A 19,809-nucleotide genomic window follows, 5' to 3' on the forward strand; every position below is an offset into this window, starting at 1 on the left:
CAAGGCAGTTAACCCACTGTTCCCCTGAACAAGGCAGTTAACCCACTGTTCCCCTGAACAAGGCAGTTAACCCACTGTTCCTAGACCAGTTAACCCACTGTTCCTAGACCAGTTAACCCACTGTTCCTAGACCAGTTAACCCACTGTTCCTAGACCAGTTAACCCACTGTTCCTAGACCAGTTAACCCACTGTTCCTAGACCAGTTAACCCACTGTTCCCCTGAACAAGGCAGTTAACCCACTGTTCCTAGACCAGTTAACCCACTGTTCCTAGACCAGTTAACCCACTGTTCCTAGACCAGTTAACCCACTGTTCCCCTGAACAAGGCAGTTAACCCACTGTTCCTAGACCAGTTAACCCACTGTTCCTAGACCAGTTAACCCACTGTTCCTAGACCAGTTAACCCACTGTTCCCCGGTTGGCCGTCATTGTAAGTAGGAATTTCTTCTTAACTTTCTTGCCTCGTTAAATAAAGGTAAAATATATATATATAAATAATATAGGACATGTAAGGTAATGTAGGACATATAGGGTAATGTAGGGGTAATGTAGGTTATTACAGGATATACTGTATAGTGTAACGCAAGGTAATATAGGACATATGGTAATGTAGTGGTAATGTAGTATATTACAGGACATACTGTATAGTGTAACGTAAGGTAATATAGGACATATAGGGTAATGTAGTGGTAATGTAGTATATTACAGGACATACTGTATAGTGTAACGTAAGGTAATATAGGACATATGGTAATGTAGGGGTAATGTAGGTTATTACAGGATATACTGTATAGTGTAATGCAAGTTAATATAGGACATATGGTAATGTAGGGGTAATGTAGGATATTACAGGACATACTGTATAGTGTAACGTAAGGTAATATAGGACATATAGGGTAATGTAGTGGTAATGTAGTATATTACAGGACATACTGTATAGTGTAACGTAAGGTAATATAGGACATATGGTAATGTAGGGGTAATGTAGGTTATTACAGGATATACTGTATAGTGTAACGCAAGGTAATATAGGACATATGGTAATGTAGTGGTAATGTAGTATATTACAGGACATACTGTATAGTGTAACGTAAGGTAATATAGGACATATAGGGTAATGTAGTGGTAATGTAGTATATTACAGGACATACTGTATAGTGTAATGTAAGGTAATATAGGACATATGGTAATGTAGGGGTAATGTAGGTTATTACAGGATATACTGTATAGTGTAACGCAAGTTAATATAGGACATATGGTAATGTAGGGGTAATGTAGGATATTACAGGACATACTGTATAGTGTAACGCAAGGTAATAAGGGACATATGGTAATGTAGGGGTAATGTAGGAAATTATAGGACATATTGGGTAATGTAGGATTTTACAGGACATACTGTATAGTGTAACGCAAGGTAATATAGGACATGTAAGGTAATGTAGGGGTAATGTAGGTTATTACAGGAAATACTGTATAGTGTAACGTAAGGTAAGATAGGACATATAGGGTAATGTAGGGGTAATGTAGATTATTACAGGATATACTGTATAGTGTAACGTAAGGTAATATATGACATATGGTAATGTAGTGGTAATGTAGTATATTACAGGACATACTGTATAGTGTAACGTAAGGTAATATAGGACATATGGTAATGTAGAGGTAATGTAGTGGTAATGTAGGTTATTACAGGATATACTGTATAGTGTAACGCAAGGTAATATAGGACATATGGTAATGTAGAGGTAATGTAGGATATTACAGGACATACTGTATAGTGTAACGCAAGGTAATAAGGGACATATGGTAATGTAGGAAATTATAGGGCATATTGGGTCATGTAGGATTTTACAGGACATACTGTATAGTGTAACGCAAGGTAATATAGGACATATAGGGTAATGTAGAGGTAATGTAGGGTATTACAGGACATACTGTATAGTGTAACGTAAGGTAATATAGGACATATAGGGTAATGTAGGGTATTACAGGACATACTGTATAGTGTAATGTAAGGTATTATAGGACAGATATGGTAATGTAGGGGTAATGTAGGGTAATGTAGGGTATTACAGGACATACTGTATAGTGTAACGTAAGGTAATATAGGACAGATATGGTAATGTAGGGGTAATGTAGGGTATTACAGGACATACTGTATAGTGTAACGTAAGGTAATATAGGACATATAGGGTAATGTAGAGGTAATGTAGGGTATTACAGGACATACTGTATAGTGTAACGTAAGGTAATATAGGACAGCTATGGTAATGTAGAGGTAATGTAGCTTATTACAGGACATACTGTATAGTGTAACGTAAGGTAATATAGGACATATAGGGTAATGTAGGGGTAATGTAGGTTATTACAGGACATACTGTATAGTGTAACGTAAGGTATTATAGGACATATAGGGTAATGTAGAGGTAATGTAGGGTATTACAGGACATACTGTATAGTGTAACGTAAGGTAATATAGGACATATAGGGTAATGTAGAGGGTAATGTAGGGTATTACAGGACATACTGTATAGTGTAACGTAAGGTAATATAGGACATATAGGGTAATGTAGGGGTAATGTAGGGTATTACAGGACACACTGTATAGTGTAATGTAGAGTAATATAGGACATATAGGGTAATGTAGAGGTAATGTAGGGTAAAGTAGGGTATTACAGGATATACTGTATAGTGTAACGTAAGGTAAGATAGGACATATAGGGTAATGTAGGGGTAATGTAGGGTATTACAGGACACACTGTATAGTGTAATGTAGGGTAATATAGGACATATAGGGTAATGTAGTGTATACAGGACAGGACATGTAGGGTAATGTAGGGTCTACAGGACATGTAGGATAATGTAGAGTCTACAGGACATGTAGGGTAATGTAGGGTATAAATGACTGCAGATAGTCACTCCAGGGACACAAGCTCTGTTACACCATCTCTCCCTGTTCCACAGAAATGAAACACTCGCTCTTACACACACACACACACACACGCACGCACGCACGCACGCACGCACACGCACACGCGCACGCACACGCACGCACGCACACGCACGCACGCACACTAGGGTCATTAGTGTCTTGTGACAGTTTTAAGTGATCCGTGTTTGTTTTGACAGTTTGCTTTGACAGTTTGTTGCAACAGTGTGTGTGTGTGTGTGTGTGTGTGTGTGTGTGTGTGTGTGTGTGTGTGTGTGTGTGTGTGTGTGTGTGTGTGTGTGTGTGTGTGTGTTAAGGACAAACATTATCCCAATTTATGCTGAATAATGGGAACAATAATGGATCAAATCAAATTTAAAACATTTAAAAAGTACAATTTTAACTACTGACTTCAACACAGCACGCAAAACTTAAAATAACTTAAAAGAATACCGTTTGGAACATGCAATATAGGACATTAATATATTATTATCTACTGTAAACCTGTAGGCCTATAGTATTCAGCCTACTGTAAACCTGTAGGCCTATAGTATTCAGTCTACTGTAAACCTGTAGGCCTATAGTATTCAGACTACTGTAAACCTGTAGGCCTATAGTATTCACACTACTGTAAACCTGTAGGCCTATAGTATTCACACTACTGTAAACCTGTAGGCCTATAGTATTCAGTCTACTGTAAACCTGTAGGCCTATAGTATTCAGTCTACTGTAAACCTGTAGGCCTATAGTATTCAGTCTACTGTAAACCTGTAGGCCTATAGTATTCAGTCTACTGTAAACCTGTAGGCCTATAGTATTCAGTCTATAAACCTCAGGCCTATAGTATTCAGTCTACTGTAAACCTGTAGGCCTATAGTATTCAGTCTACTGTAAACCTACTGTAAACCTGTAGGCCTATAGTATTCACACTACTGTAAACCTGTAGGCCTATAGTATTCAGTCTACTGTAAACCTTAGGCCTATAGTATTCAGTCTACTGTAAACCTGTAGGCCTATAGTATTCAGTCTACTGTAAACCTAGGCCTATAGTATTCACCTACTGTAAACCTGTAGGCCTATAGTATTCAGTCTACTGTAAACCTGTAGGCCTATAGTATTCAGTCTACTGTAAACCTGTAGGCCTATAGTATTCAGCCTAGTATTCAGCCTACTGTAAACCTGTAGGCCTATAGTATTCAGTAAACCTGTAGGCCTATAGTATTCACACTACTGTAAACCTGTAGGCCTATAGTATTCACACTACTGTAAACCTGTAGGCCTATAGTATTCAGTCTACTGTAAACCTGTAGGCCTATAGTATTCAGTCTACTGTAAACCTGTAGGCCTATAGTATTCACACTACTGTAAACCTGTAGGCCTATAGTATTCAGTCTACTGTAAACCTGTAGGCCTATAGTATTCAGTCTACTGTAAACCTGTAGGCCTATAGTATTCAGCCTACTGTAAACCTGTAGGCCTATAGTATTCACACTACTGTAAACCTGTAGGCCTATAGTATTCAGTCTACTGTAAACCTGTAGGCCTATAGTATTCAGTCTACTGTAAACCTGTAGGCCTATTCACTACTGTAAACCTGTAGCCTATAGTATTCACACTACTGTAAACCTGTAGGCCTAGTATTCACACTACTGTAAACCTATAGTATTCAGTCTACTGTAAACCTGTAGGCCTATAGTATTCAGTCTACTGTACTGTAAACCTGTAGGCCTGTAAACCTGTAGGCCTATAGTATTCAGTAAACCTTCAGTATTCACTACTCAGTAAACCTGTAGGCCTATAGTATTCAGTCTACTGTAAACCTGTAGGCCTATAGTATTCACTGTAAACCTACTCAGTCTACTGTAAACCTGTAGACCTATAGTATTCACACTACTGTAAACCTGTAGGCCTATAGTATTCAGTCTACTGTAAACCTGTAGGCCTATAGTATTCAGTCTACTGTAAACCTGTAGGCCTACTGTAAAGTATTCAGTCTACTGTAAACCTATAGTATTAGTAAACCTATAGTATTCAGTCTACTGTAAACCTGTAGGCCTATAGTATTCAGCACTACTGTAAATTCAGTATTCTACTGTAAACCTGTAGGCCTATAGTATTCAGTCTACTGTAAACCTGTAGGCCTATAGTATTCAGTCTACTGTAAACCATGTAGTCTACTGTAAACCTGTAGTCCTATAGTATTCAGTCTACTGTAAACCTGTAGGCCTATAGTATTCAGTCTATAAACCTGTAGTACTTAAACCAGGCCTATAGTATTCACACTACTGTAAACCTGTAGGCCTATAGTATTCAGTCTACTGTAAACCACTACTGTAAACCTGTAGGCCTATAGTATTCACACTACTGTAAACCTGTAGGCCTATAGTATTCAGCCTACTGTAAACCTGTAGGCCTACTGTAAACCTGTAGGCCTATAGTATTCAGCCTACTGTAAACCTGTAGGCCTATAGTATTCAGCCTACTGTAAACCTGTAGGCCTACACAATGACTCAACATAAAGTCCAGGAATTCAAGTCTTCACCTGATCTAGAATTCCTTACAATCAAATGCCGACCGCATTATCTACCAAGAGAATTCTCTTTGATTATAGTCACAGCCACTGTGACTACTTGTACCCCCCAAGCAGATCCTCCCGACGGCCCTGAACGAACTTCACTGGACTCTATGTAAACTGGAAACCATATATCCCGAGGCTGCATTTATTGTAGCTGGGGATTTTAACTAAGCTAATCTGAGAACAAGGATTCCAAAATTCTATCAGCATATCGAATCCATGGAGAATAAAGCACCTCCTCCCACTACACAAGTCCTGGAGTGGCACCTCCTCCCATTCTGGGTCATTGCTACTCTAAGCATCCACAATGCATGGAGAACAAAGCCCCCCGATAGGAAACCTGTGCCTCCTCCCAGGCAAATAGGAAACACTGACCAGAATAAGAGACTCCATTTTGCACCTCCTTGCTTAGGAAACCAGCTTATAGACAGAAACTAAAACAGGAAACCACAAATGCTCAGGTCTGCCCACTGCCAACACTGGTCTGACCAATCTGTAAAGTCCATGGAGAATAAGAGCACCTCCTCCCAGCTTCCATGCTCAGGTCTAGGAAACAACGCTGCACCTCCTCCCAGTCTGATAGGAAAATCGGATTCCATGCTCAGGTCTATCCAACGCTCCCAGTCCCACACAGATCGGAAACACTGTTCCATGGAGAATGCACCTCCTCCCAGCTGCCCACTGCACGTGGTAAAGTCCTGGGATATGTTCCCAGCTGCCCACAGACAGATAGGAAAACATTGACTCTATGCCCACGCTGACTCCATGGAGAATAAGAGGTGACTGCACTGAAGAGGAAACACTGTTTATAAGAGCACCTCCTCCCAGTGCACTGCACTGGATGACTGTAAAGTCCATATTCTCCCATGGACTGAAGATAGGAAACACTTAAAGTCCATGGAGAAGTGTTTCCCAGCTGCCCACTCTGAAGATAGGAAACACTGTAAAGTCCATGGAGAATGCACCTCCTCCCAGCTGCCCACTGCACTGAAGATAGGAAACACTGTAAAGTCCATGGAGAATAAGAGCACCTCCTCCCAGCTTATTAGGAAACACTCCATGGACTTTACAGTGTTAAAGTCCATGGAGAATAATCTCCTCAGCTGCCCACTGCACTGAAGATAGGAAACACTGTAAAGTCCATGGAGAATAAGAGCACCTCCTCCCAGCTGCCCACTGCACTGAAGATAGGAAACACTGTAAAGTCCATGGAGAATATTCTCCATGGCCCACTGCACTGAAGATTTAAAGTCCATGGAGAATGTCCTCCCAGCTGCCCACTGCACTGAAGATAGGAAACACTGTAAAGTCCATGGAGAATAAGAGCACCTCCTCCCAGCTGCCCACTGCACTGAAGATAGGAAACACTGTAAAGTCCATGGAGAATAAGAGCACCTCCTCCCAGCTGCCCACTGCACTGAAGATAGGAAACACTGTAAAGTCCATGGAGAATGGACTCCCAGCTGCCCACTGCACTGAAGATGAAACACTGTAAAGTCCATGGAGAATAAGAGCACCTCCTCCCAGCTGCCCACTGCACTGAAGATAGGAAACACTAAAGTCCATGGAGAATAAGAGCACCTCCTCCCAGCTGCCCACTGCACTGAAGATAGGAAACACTGTAAAGTCCATGGAGAATAAGAGCACCTCCTCCCAGCTGCCCACTGCACTGAAGATAGGAAACACTGTAAAGTCCATGGAGAATAAGAGCACCTCCTCCCAGCTGCCCACTGCACTGAAGATAGGAAACACTGTAAAGTCCATGGAGAATAAGAGCACCTCCTCCCAGCTGCCCACTGCACTGAAGATAGGAAACACTGTAAAGTCCATGGAGAATAAGGCACCTCCTCCCAGCTGCCCACTGCACTGAAGATAGGAAACACTGTAAAGTCCATGGAGAATAAGAGCACCTCCTCCCAGCTGCCCACTGCACTGAAGATAGGAAACACTGTAAAGTCCATGGAGAATAAGAGCACCTCCTCCCAGCTGCCCACTGCACTGAAGATAGGAAACACTGTAAAGTCCATGGAGAATAAGAGCACCTCCTCCCAGCTGCCCACTGCACTGAAGATAGGAAACACTGTAAAGTCCATGGAGAATAAGAGCACCTCCTCCCAGCTGCCCACTGCACTGAAGATAGGAAACACTGTAAAGTCCATGGAGAATAAGAGCACCTCCTCCCAGCTGCCCACTGCACTGAAGATAGGAAACACTGTAAAGTCCATGGAGAATAAGAGCACCTCCTCCCAGCTGCCCACTGCACTGAAGATAGGAAACACTGTAAAGTCCATGGAGAATAAGAGCACCTCCTCCCAGCTGCCCACTGCACTGAAGATAGGAAACACTGTAAAGTCCATGGAGAATAAGAGCACCTCCTCCCAGCTGCCCACTGCACTGACAGATATGGGAAACACTGTAAAGTCCATGGAGAATAAGAGCACCTCCTCCCAGCTGCCCACTGCACTGAAGATCCATGGAGAAACACTGTAAAGTCCATGGAGAATAAGAGCACCTCCTCCCAGCTGCCCACTGCACTGAAGATAGGAAACACTGTAAAGTCCATGGAGAATAAGAGCACCTCCTCCCAGCTGCCCACTGCACTGAAGATAGGAAACACTGTAAAGTCCATGGAGAATAAGAGCACCTCCTCCCAGCTGCCCACTGCACTGAAGATAGGAAACACTGTAAAGTCCATGGAGAATAAGAGCACCTCCTCCCAGCTGCCCACTGCACTGAAGATAGGAAACACTGTAAAGTCCATGGAGAATAAGAGCACCTCCTCCCAGCTGCCCACTGCACTGAAGATCCATGGGAAACACTGTAAAGTCCATGGAGAATAAGAGCACCTCCTCCCAGCTGCCCACTGCACTGAAGATAGGAAACACTGTAAAGTCCATGGAGAATAAGAGCACCTCCTCCCAGCTGCCCACTGCACTGAAGATAGGAAACACTGTAAAGTCCATGGAGAATAAGAGCACCTCCTCCCAGCTGCCCACTGCACTGAAGATAGGAAACACTGTAAAGTCCATGGAGAATAAGAGCACCTCCTCCCAGCTGCCCACTGCACTGAAGATAGGAAACACTGTAAAGTCCATGGAGAATAAGAGCACCTCCTCCCAGCTGCCCACTGCACTGAAGATAGGAAACACTGTAAAGTCCATGGAGAATAAGAGCACCTCCTCCCAGCTGCCCACTGCACTGAAGATAGGAAACACTGTAAAGTCCATGGAGAATAAGAGCACCTCCTCCCAGCTGCCCACTGCACTGAAGATAGGAAACACTGTCACCACTGATAAATCCACTATAATTGAGAACTTCAAAAAGCATTTTTCTACGGCTGGCCATGCTTTCCACCTGGCTACTCCTACCCCGGTCAACAGCACTGCACCCCCCACAGCAACTCGCCCAAGCCTTCTACAGCACCTTCTCCGCTATGCAAACCCGGTTTCACGGGTACACCTCAGCCACGCTCAAGGTCCTAAACGATATCTTAACCGCAAATCGATAAAAGACAATACTGTGCAGCCATATTCATCGACCTGGCTAAGACTTTCGACTCTGTCAATCACCACATCCTCATCGGCAGACTCAACAGCCTTGGTTTCTCAAATGAGTTGCCTCGCCTGGTTCACCAACAACTTCTCAGATAGAGTTCAGTGTTTCAAATCATAGGGCCTGTTGTCCGGACCTCTGGCAGTCTCTATGGGGGTACCACAGGGTTCAATTCTCAGGCCGACTCTTTTCTCTGTATATATCAACGATGTCGCTCTTGCTGCTGGTGATTCTCTGATCCACCTCTACACAGACAACACCATTCTGTATACATCTGGCCCTTCTTTGGACGCTGTGCTATCTAACCCCCAAACGAGCTTCAATGCCATACAACACTCCTTCCGTGGCCTCTAACAGTTCTTAAATACAAGTAAAACTAAATTCATGCTCATCGACTGTTTGCTGCCCGCACCTGCCCGCCCATCCAGCATCACTACTCTGGACGGCTCTGACTTAGAATACGTGGACAACTACAAATACCCAGGTGTCTGGTTAGACTGTAAACTCTCCTTCCAGACTCACATTAAACATCTCCAATCCAAAATGAAATCTAGAATCGGCTTCCTACTTTGCAACAAAGCCTCCTTCACTCATGCTGCCAAACATACCAGAGGTAAACTGATTATCCTACCGATCCTCGACTTCGGCGACGTCATTTCCAAAATGGCCTCCAAACACTCTACTCAGCAAACTGGATGCAGTCTATCACAGTGCCGTCCGTTTTGTCACCAAAGCCCCATATACTACCCACCACTGCTACCTGTACGCTCTCGTTGGCTGGCCCTTACTTCTTATTCGTCACCAATCCCACTGGCTCCAGGTCATCTATAAGTCTTTGCTAGGTAAAGCCCTGCCTTATCTCAGCTCGCTGGTCACCATAGCATCACCCACTCGTAGCACGCACTCCATCAGGTATATTTCACTGGTCGCCCCCAAAGCCAATTCCTCCTTAGGCCGCCTCTCCTTCCAGTTATCTGCTGCCAATGACTGGAACGAACTACAAAAATCTCTGAAACTGGAAACACTTATCTCCCTCACTAGCTTTAAGCACCAGCTGTCAGAGCAGCTCACAGATTACTGCACCTGTACATAGCCCACCTATAATTTAGCCCAAACAACTACCTCTTCCCCTACTGTATTTATTTATTTATTTTGCTCCTTTGCACCCCATTATTTCTATCTCTACTTTGCACATTCTTCCACTGCAAATCTACCATTTCAGTGTTTTACTTGCTATATTGTATTTACTTTGCCACCATGGCCTTTTTTGCCTTTACCTCCCTTATCTCACCTCATTTGCTCACATCCTATATAGACTTGTTTATACTGTATTATTGACTGTATGTTTGTTTTACTCCATGTGTAACTCTGTGTCGTTGTATGTGTAAATGAGAACTTGTTCTCAACTAGCCTACCTGGTTAAATAAATAGGTGAAATACATTTTAAAAACTTGCACATTCATCTTCTGCACATCTACCACTCCAGTGTTTAATTGCTATATGGTAATTATTTCGCCTCTATGGCCAATTTATTGCCTTACCTCCCTAATCTTACTACATTTGCACACACTGCACATAGATTTTTCTATTGTGTTATTGACTGTACACAATAGGAAAAGTCTTTATTCCATGTGTAACTCTGTGTTGTTGTTTGTGTCGCAATTGTAAATGAGAACTTGTTCTCAACTTGCCTACTTGGTTAAATAAATAAAATGTCTCAAACTCCGGTTGTGGGGGATGGGGAGCGGCGTGTGCAGCACCGGTGTCGTGAGGGGCTGAAACAGTCACCGGCAGGGAATTTAGAACAACTTAAATAAAAATAACTTTAAAGCATTACTTAAGTCGTTTTCAAGGGTATCTATACTTCGCTATTTATATTTTGGACATATTTAGCTTTTATTTCACTATATTCCTGACGAAAAGTATATACATTTTACCGAATCCCTTTTCCCCCTGACACTCAACATATATTTACAATTATTTTACGCAAACCAGTCTGCACCATTCTCTTTTTTTTTTTAAATGTTATTTTACGGAAAAACGTTTCCAATTATTTATACTTTTACTTTTGATACTTAAGCATATTTTTAAAAAACAACAACAACAACTACTTTTCGACTTTTACTCAAGTAGACGACTTCTGTCGTGAACGTTTTAAAATATTTATGTAAAAAAGCAGTTCCGAAAACCATCGGCCGCTTCTCCGAATCACTAGTGTATTGTGGGGGAAGGGAAATCAGATAAACTGAAACTGACGTGGATTCCTGCTTCACAACGAGACTGTTTGAAAAGTGAAGAGACTCGTTCTTTTTCTGTGAAGCGACAGTTTTACTATAAATGTTGACTGGAAGCGAAACCCGCCCAGAGAGAAAGCTAGAGAGACGCCCCTGGCGGAGAGGACAAGTTACTGACGATTTCTCAGAAACGGTGTTCACTTTAAAACGAAAGCGAAACTGATGTGTTGGTGTAGCGTACGGGTCCTGAACGTTTATTTAGCTCCCTTACCGATCACCAGCGGACAGATGATCAAACCAACAAGGAGAGAGAGAGAGTAAGAGAGGATGTGAAAGACAATGTGGATATACTATACCGTTGGATTACCGCGTCTTCTCTCTACTAGTTTGAACGTTTACTGATGATCAAGAACAGGATTAATACCGCTGTGATTCTGTGATTAAAAACGGATTCTGCGTCGGAAAATATAAAAAGTGCATCAGAAAAAAACCTACATTTTGCACTCGTTTTGCAAAACGGTAAGAATATTTTAACATGGCTGCCTATTGCGGATTTTACCTTTTTCTTCTTCTTTCAAATAGATTTTAGTTTTGTTTCGCAACATTGACTATTGTGCAATTCAATTGCGCCGTAATAAAGCAACCTGACAATAGACAATTTTCTACATAATAAATGACATATTGTCATAAAATATTTTTTGGGGGAGGACTAGACAACAGTCAACATGACCACCAGTATAATATACTCATTTAAAACACGATTCCCCGTTTGCTTTATAGCGGTAAGGTTGGGACCAGTGAAACAGGACGAACTAGGATACATCTACTACTAATATCTACTGCCATATAAACGACAACATTATTGTCCAGAGTCTAGTTAACTGTGAACAGCTTTAGAGTTGGGATGGTTTAAATCGATGTCAATTTACTTCGCTATAATAGGATGGAGAACGTTTACAATCCACGTTTGTTCTCTTGGCAACAGTTGACTTTTTTTTAAAGGTTTGACCCAACATCTGTGGGACTATCAGTTAGTTAAATGGTTGGCAGGCAGACAGATACAGACAGACCCAGCAGGTTGGTAGGTACATTTAACATTTACATTTAAGTCATTTAGCAGACGCTCTTATCCAGAGGTAGGTAGACAGATACAGACAGACCCAGCAGGTTGGTAGGTAGGCAGGCAGACAGATACAGACCCAGCAGGTTGGTAGGCAGGCAGACAGATACAGACAGACCCAGCAGGTTGGTAGGCAGGCAGACAGACCCAGCAGGTTGGTAGGTAGGCAGGCAGACAGATACAGACCCAGCAGGTTGGTAGGTAGGCAGGTAGACAGATACAGACAGACCCAGCAGGTTGGTAGGCAGGCAGACAGATACAGACAGACCCAGCAGGTAGGCAGGCAGACAGATACAGACAGACCCAGCAGGTTGGTAGGTAGGCAGACAGATACAGACAGACCCAGCAGGTTGGTAGGTAGGCAGGCAGACAGATACAGACCCAGCAGGTTGGTAGGCAGGCAGACAGATACAGACAGACCCAGCAGGTTCGTAGGTAGGCAGGCAGACAGACCCAGCAGGTTGGTAGGAAGGCAGACAGACCCGGTAGGTAGGCAGGTTGGCAGGCAGACAGACGGACCCGGTAGGTAGGTAGACAGACAGACAGACCCGGTAGGTAGGTAGGTAGACAGACCAGGTAGGTAGGTAGGCAGACAGATACAGACAGATCCAGCAGGTTGGTAGGCAGGCAGACAGACCCGGTAGGTAGGCAGGTTGGCAGGCAGACAGACAGACCCGGTAGGTAGGCAGGCAGACAGACAGACCCGGTAGGTAGGCAGGCAGACAGACAGACCCGGTAGGTAGGCAGGTTGGCAGGCAGACAGACAGACCCGGTAGGTAGGCAGACAGACAGACCAGGTAGGTAGGTAGGCAGACAGACCAGGTAGGCAGACAGACAGACCCGGTAGGTAGGCAGGTTGGCAGGCAGACAGACAGACCCGGTAGGTAGGCAGGTTGGCAGGCCAGGTAGGCAGACAGACAGACCCGGTAGGTAGGCAGGTTGGCAGGCAGACAGACAGACCCGGTAGGTAGGTAGACAGACAGACAGACCCGGTAGGTAGGTAGGTAGACAGACAGACCAGGTAGGTAGGTAGGCAGACAGACCAGGTAGGTAGGTAGGTAGGCAGACAGACGGCTGTAATGTTCTCTGATGTTGTGGTTTTAACTCACGGCGGCGCGTCACAGCGCTGTGTCGACTCGGTACGACGTCTATAACATTGATGTCATTGTACATAAGACTGACTTCTAGATAGACAGCTGTTTCTTAGCCTCGGCATGGGGCCCGTAGGCTGGGTCTCTGTAAAGCTCTTTGTGACCACGAGGCCACTGAGGTACAAACAAACAGTTAACGGTGGTAACTAACTGTAGACGTTTTAGGTTTCCATTGAGCCGGGTTTAATTAGACAAACACAACATGTAGATAGACAGAGAGAGAGAGACAGAGAGAGAGAGAGAGATGTCATGGAAACGGTAGAGATAGGAGACATTTTCCAAAGGTCGACAACATTTTATCCGTTGAACAGGGGTGGATTTTTCTATCTGTCTAACTTTCTTTATTAAAAAAAAAAAAAAAACAAATGATGGAAACTGTGTATTTATTATTATTATTTTTTAAATAAATTAATTGCTTTCGACTTGCTTTTCTGTTTGGCTGGCAGGTTTCACCATTTACAGGAGTTCCAAGTAAATTATTGCAATCTAATTGTCAAATGTGACAAAACAAGCAGTCATTGTCTAAACCCTCTGAACTACATTTCCCATAAAACCTCAAATGTGACAAAACAAGCAGTCATTGTGTCGAGGATCATCTAAACCCTCTGAACTACATTTCCCATAAAACCTAAAATATAGTATTTTCAGCTGTTTGCAGCTGGTGATAGTAAAACTGCAAAAAAAAAAACGGAATTTTTATAGAATGGGAAGCATAGAAATAGAGCACATAGAACAGATGAACCGCTTCTTAGACTTGCTTTCAATGAGAATGACAGATCTATAGTTCACATTTCTTACATATTTGCAACGTTAAATGGTAGGCAGCGGTCGTATTCTATTTTCTATGTAAAACTTTTCTAAATGTTGATTTAATTTTTTTTTTTTTTAATAAATAATCACTGGACAAGTTCATGGAAACATAGATCATATAAGTAGTAGTAGTAGTAGGTGGTCTGACGGTCTCCCTCTCTCAGGATGTCAGGGTAACATAGCTCCTATCATAAGTAGTAGTGGTAGTAGTAGTAGTAGTAGTGGTAGTAGTAGTAGTAGTAGTGGTAGTGGTAGTGGTGGTGTGTGGTAGTACTAGTAGTAGTAGTAGTAGTGGTGTGTGGTAGTAGTAGTGGTCTGACGGTCTCTCTCTCTCAGGGAACTGTGTAGCGATGGGAGAGGGTTGGGACCGCTCTCCCCTGTAGGATGGTGTGTGGTAGTAGTAGTGGTCTGACGGTCTCCCTCTCTCAGGGAACTGTGTAGCGATGGGAGAGGGTTGGGACCGCTCTCCCCTGTAGGATGGTGTGTGGTAGTAGTAGTGGTCTGACGGTCTCTCTCTCCCTCTCTCAGGGAACTGTGTAGCGATGGGAGAGGGTTGGGACCGCTCTCCCCTGTAGGATGGTGTGTGGTAGTAGTAGTGGTCTGACGGTCTCTCTCTCCCTCTCTCAGGATGCCAGGGAACTGTGTAGCGATGGGAGAGGGTTGGGACCGCTCTCCCCTGTAGGATGGTCGCTCACAGCTCTGTGGAAGAACAAGACACAACAACAAAAGCACCTTCGTCATCGTCGCCACCCTCGTCATCGTCGTCACCTTCTAGACCTCTAGGCGCCTCCTCCACCTTCCTCTCGACTCCACACTTGGACCACCACGCAACCTCACCACCACCATCATCATCACCACCATCGTCATCATCATCATCAGTCTCCCAGTCACACCGTCAGCGCCCATCCAACCAGTGTGTGGCGTCCCCTATCCCAGGACCAGACCTGTTAGACCACAAACCCCCTCTTCCCCTCCTGGACCCAGTGCCCACCCACTTTCATCTGTTCCCCTGCAAGGTAGACTTCCTGTTGATCACTCGGACGGCCGCCATGTTGGAACGTTCCGGCTTCTACTGGGGCCCGCTAGGAGTGGAGGAGGTAATTACACAATCTTATCAATTTATCTAATCAGAACCTGGTTTCCTCTCAAGGCCTTTTCTAGGGAGTTTTATTTCCTTGGTTTTCTGGGGCTTTCTAGGGAGTTTTATTTCCTAGGTTTTCTGGGCCTTTCTAGGGAGTTTTATTTCCTTGGTTTTCTGGGCCTTTCTAGGGAGTTTTATTTCCTAGGTTTTCTGGGCCTTTCTAGGGAGTTTTATTTCCTAGGTTTTCTGGGCCTTTCTAGGGAGTTTTATTTCCTAGGTTTTCTGGGCCTTTCTAGGGAGTTTTATTTCCTTGGTTTTCTGGGCCTTTCTAGGGAGTTTTATTTCCTAGGTTTTCTGGGCCTTTCTAGGGAGTTTTATTTCCTAGGTTTTCTGGGCCTTTCTAGGGAGTTTTATTTCCTAGCCACCGTGCTTCTACATCTGCATTTCTTGCTGTTTTTTTAGGTCCGGGTTTCTGTATAAGCACAAAAAAGGTCTTTATAAAAATAAATTTGATTGATTGATCGTTATTTATATAACCCTTTCACAACAATAATAGTCAGAGTAAAGGAACAGAGACAGCTGTCATTAATGTGTTAAACTGATAAATAAGAGATTTCAAAATCCAACGAGATGACATGAAGTTAAAGGAGAAGTCATTTTTTTATTTTACAACCAAATCTTTTTGATGTTAATTCTGTCCTCTTCCTCTCCCTCCTCCTCCTCTTCCTCCTCTCGCAGGCTCACAGTCGACTGAAGGACGTTGCCACGGGAACATTCTTGATCCGGGACAGTCGTCAGAAAGACGTCTTCTTCACGCTGTCCTATCGCGCGGCCAGCGGCCCGGTCAGCGTACGCATCGTCTATAAGGGACAACGGTTCGGCCTGGCAGGAAGTGAGCACTCTTTCCCCTGCCTCTTCCTCCTGCTCGAACACTACATTCATTCCTCTAAGAAAAGCCTGACCGTTCCGTACAGGAAGCAGCGCCCTACGCTCCAGGAACTGTGCAGGAAGCAGGTCGTGGAGTCATGCAGCGGCGAGGTGGAACGGGTCGCCAGGGTCCCCGTCAACCCAGTCCTAAAACACTTCCTGTTAGAGTTCCCATACAGGATATGATGTCACAGGGGATGCCGTTGAGGCGGGACTTGATTTGGATCGGGTCGGTACTGAAGGGTACGTACCGGATATGATGTCAAAGGGGATGCCGTTGAGGCGGGACTTGATTTGGATCGGGTCGGTACCGAAGGGTTTTTCAGATCGGTCGCTTTGAAACTAGAGACCGGGTCGTGGTTAGAAACGAGGTCGGAGTTCAAAACCGCACCCTATTCTCTAAACGGTGCACTACTCGACAGGGTCATAGGTCACACTTGGTCTGGGTTTGGGTTTATCCGGTTTGGTGGTGGTCCCTGGAGGATTTTAAGGGACCGTATATATGTGGACCACCACCACAACGACAACAGGTTATGGGGCGGCTGCATTAAAGAACCACCACCGGGGTTCTGGTTGTGTTCTGATCCGGGTCGCTGACCCTGTGAGGTGGACGGTTTGGTTAGTGGACTGGTTCTGCCGTTGTAGGCAGGGCTGGGTTCTGGTTGTGTTCTGATCCGGGTCGCTGACCCTGTGAGGTGGACGGTTTGGTTAGTGGACTGGTTCTGCCGTTGTAGGCAGGGCTGGGTTCGCTGTAGCACAACAACTCAAGCATCAATACTTTACAATGTTTACAATGTTGTTTACAAACTTTTACAACGACCAGGAATGTTTACGCTACACAATATTACAGTACTGTATGTATAACTGTGTACTCTCTGGTACTACCAGGTATAACTGTGTACTCTCTGGTACTAACAGGTATAACTGTGTACTCTCTGGTACTAACAGGTATAACTGTGTACTCTCTGGTACTAACAGGTATAACTGTGTACTCTCTGGTACTAATGGGTATAACTGTGTACTCTCTGGTACTAATGGGTATAACTGTGTACTATGTAGTACTGGCGGGTATAACTGTGTACTCTCTGGTACTAACAGGTATAACTGTGTACTCTCTGGTACTAATGGGTATAACTGTGTACTATGTAGTACTGGCGGGGGGTATAACTGTGTACTCTCTGGTACTAACAGGTATAACTGTGTACTCTCTGGTACTAATGGGTATAACTGTGTACTCTGTAGTACTGGCGGGTATAACTGTGTACTCTCTAGTACTAATGGTATAACTGTAACAGGTATAACTGTGTACTCTCTAGTACTAATGGGTATAACTGTGTACTCTGTAGTACTGGCGGGTATAACTGTGTACTCTCTGGTACTTATGGGTATAACTTTGTATTATGGTATAACTGTGTACTAACAGGTATAACTGTGTACTACTACCAGGTATAACTGTGTACTCTCTGGTACTAACAGGTATAACTGTGTACTCTCTGGTACTAACAGGTATAACTGTGTACTCTCTGGTACTAACAGGTATAACTGTGTACTCTCTGGTACTAATGGGTATAACTGTGTACTATGTAGTACTGGCGGGTATAACTGTGTACTCTCTGGTACTAACAGGTATAACTGTGTACTCTCTGGTACTAATGGGTATAACTGTGTACTCTGTAGTACTGGCGGGTATAACTGTGTACTCTCTAGTACTAACAGGTATAACTGTGTACTCTCTGGTACTAATGGGTATAACTGTGTACTCTGTAGTACTGGCGGGTATAACTGTGTACTCTCTAGTACTAATGGGTATAACTGTGTACTATGTAGTACTGGCGGGTATAACTGTGTACTCTCTGGTACTTATGGGTATAACTTTGTATTATGTAGTACTGCCGGGTACAACTGTGTACTCTCTGGTACTATGGGTATAACTTTGTATTAGTAGTACTGGGTACAACTGTGTACTCTCTAGTACTAACAGGTATAACTGTGTACTCTCTAGTACTAATGGGTATAACTTTGTATTATGTAGTACTGCCGGGTATAACTGTGTACTCTCTGGTACTAACGGGTATAACTGTGTACTCTCTAGTACTAATGGGTATAACTGTGTACTATGTAGTACTGGCGGGTATAACTGTGTACTCTCTGGTACTAACAGGTATAACTGTGTACTACGTAGTACTAATGAGTAACTGTGTACTACGTAGTACTAATGGGTATAACTGTGTACTATGTAGTACTGGTGGGTATAACTGTGTACTCTCTGGTACTAACAGGTATAACTGTGTACTATGTAGTACTAATGAGTATAACTGTGTACTATGCATCATATCTGCTGTGCAGACTACCTCTAGGGGTGTTTTAATGGATAATAAATATGACATATATATTTCAGCCCCGTCTTCCTGTCGGTCTGTGTGTTGCTGTTAGACAATGGACAGACAGAGAGAGACAGAGAGACGGACAGACAGAGAGATGGACAGACAGAGAGAGAGAGAGACAGACAGAGAGATGGACAGACAGAGAAATGGACAGACAGAGAGAGACAGACAGAGAGACGGACAGACAGAGAGACGGACAGACAGAGAGATGGACAGACAGAGAAATGGACAGACAGAGAGAGAGAGAGATGGACAGACAGAGAGATGGACAGACAGAGAGAGAAAGAGAGAGACAGACAGAGAGATGGACAGACAGATAGAGAAAGAGAGAGACAGACAGAGAGATGGACAGACAGAGAGAGAAAGAGAGAGACAGACAGAGAGATGGACAGACAGAGAGAGACAGACAGAGAGATGGACAGACAGAGAGATGGACAGACAGAGAGAGACAGACAGACAGAGATGGACAGACAGAGAGAGACAGACAGACAGAGAGAGACAGAGAGATGGACAGACAGAGAGAGAGAGAGAGACAGAGAGATGGACAGACAGAGAGAGACAGACAGAGAGAGACAGAGAGATGGACAGACAGCGACAGAGAGACGGACAGAGAGATAGACAGGTATAACAGACAGACAGAGAGACAGTGTGTGTGGTTGCTGTGACAACACTGGGTACAGTAGGTAACCGCAGTGACACATCAATGTGACAGATGGGCTGAGCTATGATAGTAAACGCTCTGTGTGTGTGTGTGTGTGTGTGTGTGGGGGGGGTCTATTACAGGAACATGTAGAGAAGTGAAGAATCAGAAGGTCTGTCAGTAAAATATGTTTCTGTCAGAAGAAGGGAGGGGTCGGGTACCAGAATGTCTCGGCGTGTGGGTGTGTGTGTGTGTGTGTGTGTGTGTGTGTGTGTGTGTGTGTGTGTGGTTAGTCAGAACGGCCCAGTAATGACTAATAAAGGTGAAAGGTCGATAACCTTTCTGATAATAATGACGAGGAGGGAAACACAAACCTGTCAAATGACGACTGGTCACATCACTATC

General features: G+C 43.9%; 1 protein-coding gene across 7 annotated transcripts; it reads left to right on the plus strand.

Moving 5' to 3' along the window:
- Positions 1–11,472: 11,472 nt before the first annotated feature.
- Positions 11,473–18,828, plus strand: LOC135569061 (suppressor of cytokine signaling 1-like). 7 transcript variants are annotated; one of them, XM_065015900.1, is made up of 5 exons: positions 11,473–11,810; positions 15,000–15,469; positions 16,192–17,631; positions 17,676–17,735; positions 17,917–18,241. In XM_065015900.1, exons 2-3 carry the CDS (start codon positions 15,056–15,058, stop codon positions 16,564–16,566), a joined length of 789 nt encoding a protein of 262 aa, XP_064871972.1. In that variant the 5' UTR covers positions 11,473–11,810; positions 15,000–15,055; the 3' UTR covers positions 16,567–17,631; positions 17,676–17,735; positions 17,917–18,241. The 7 variants fall into 7 exon arrangements, with proteins under 7 accessions (XP_064871972.1, XP_064871967.1, XP_064871969.1 ...); XM_065015895.1 differs by lacking the exons at positions 11,473–11,810; positions 15,000–15,469 and adding an exon at positions 18,352–18,828 and having other exon boundaries at positions 16,570–17,448; positions 17,479–17,631; positions 17,887–18,296; XM_065015897.1 differs by lacking the exons at positions 11,473–11,810; positions 15,000–15,469 and adding an exon at positions 18,352–18,777 and having other exon boundaries at positions 16,570–17,631; positions 17,887–18,036; positions 18,097–18,296.
- The last annotated feature ends 981 nt before the right edge of the window (positions 18,829–19,809 follow it).

Source organism: Oncorhynchus nerka, unplaced genomic scaffold (assembly GCF_034236695.1).
Source record: "Oncorhynchus nerka isolate Pitt River unplaced genomic scaffold, Oner_Uvic_2.0 unplaced_scaffold_1233, whole genome shotgun sequence".
Classification (NCBI taxonomy): Eukaryota; Metazoa; Chordata; class Actinopteri; order Salmoniformes; family Salmonidae; genus Oncorhynchus; species Oncorhynchus nerka.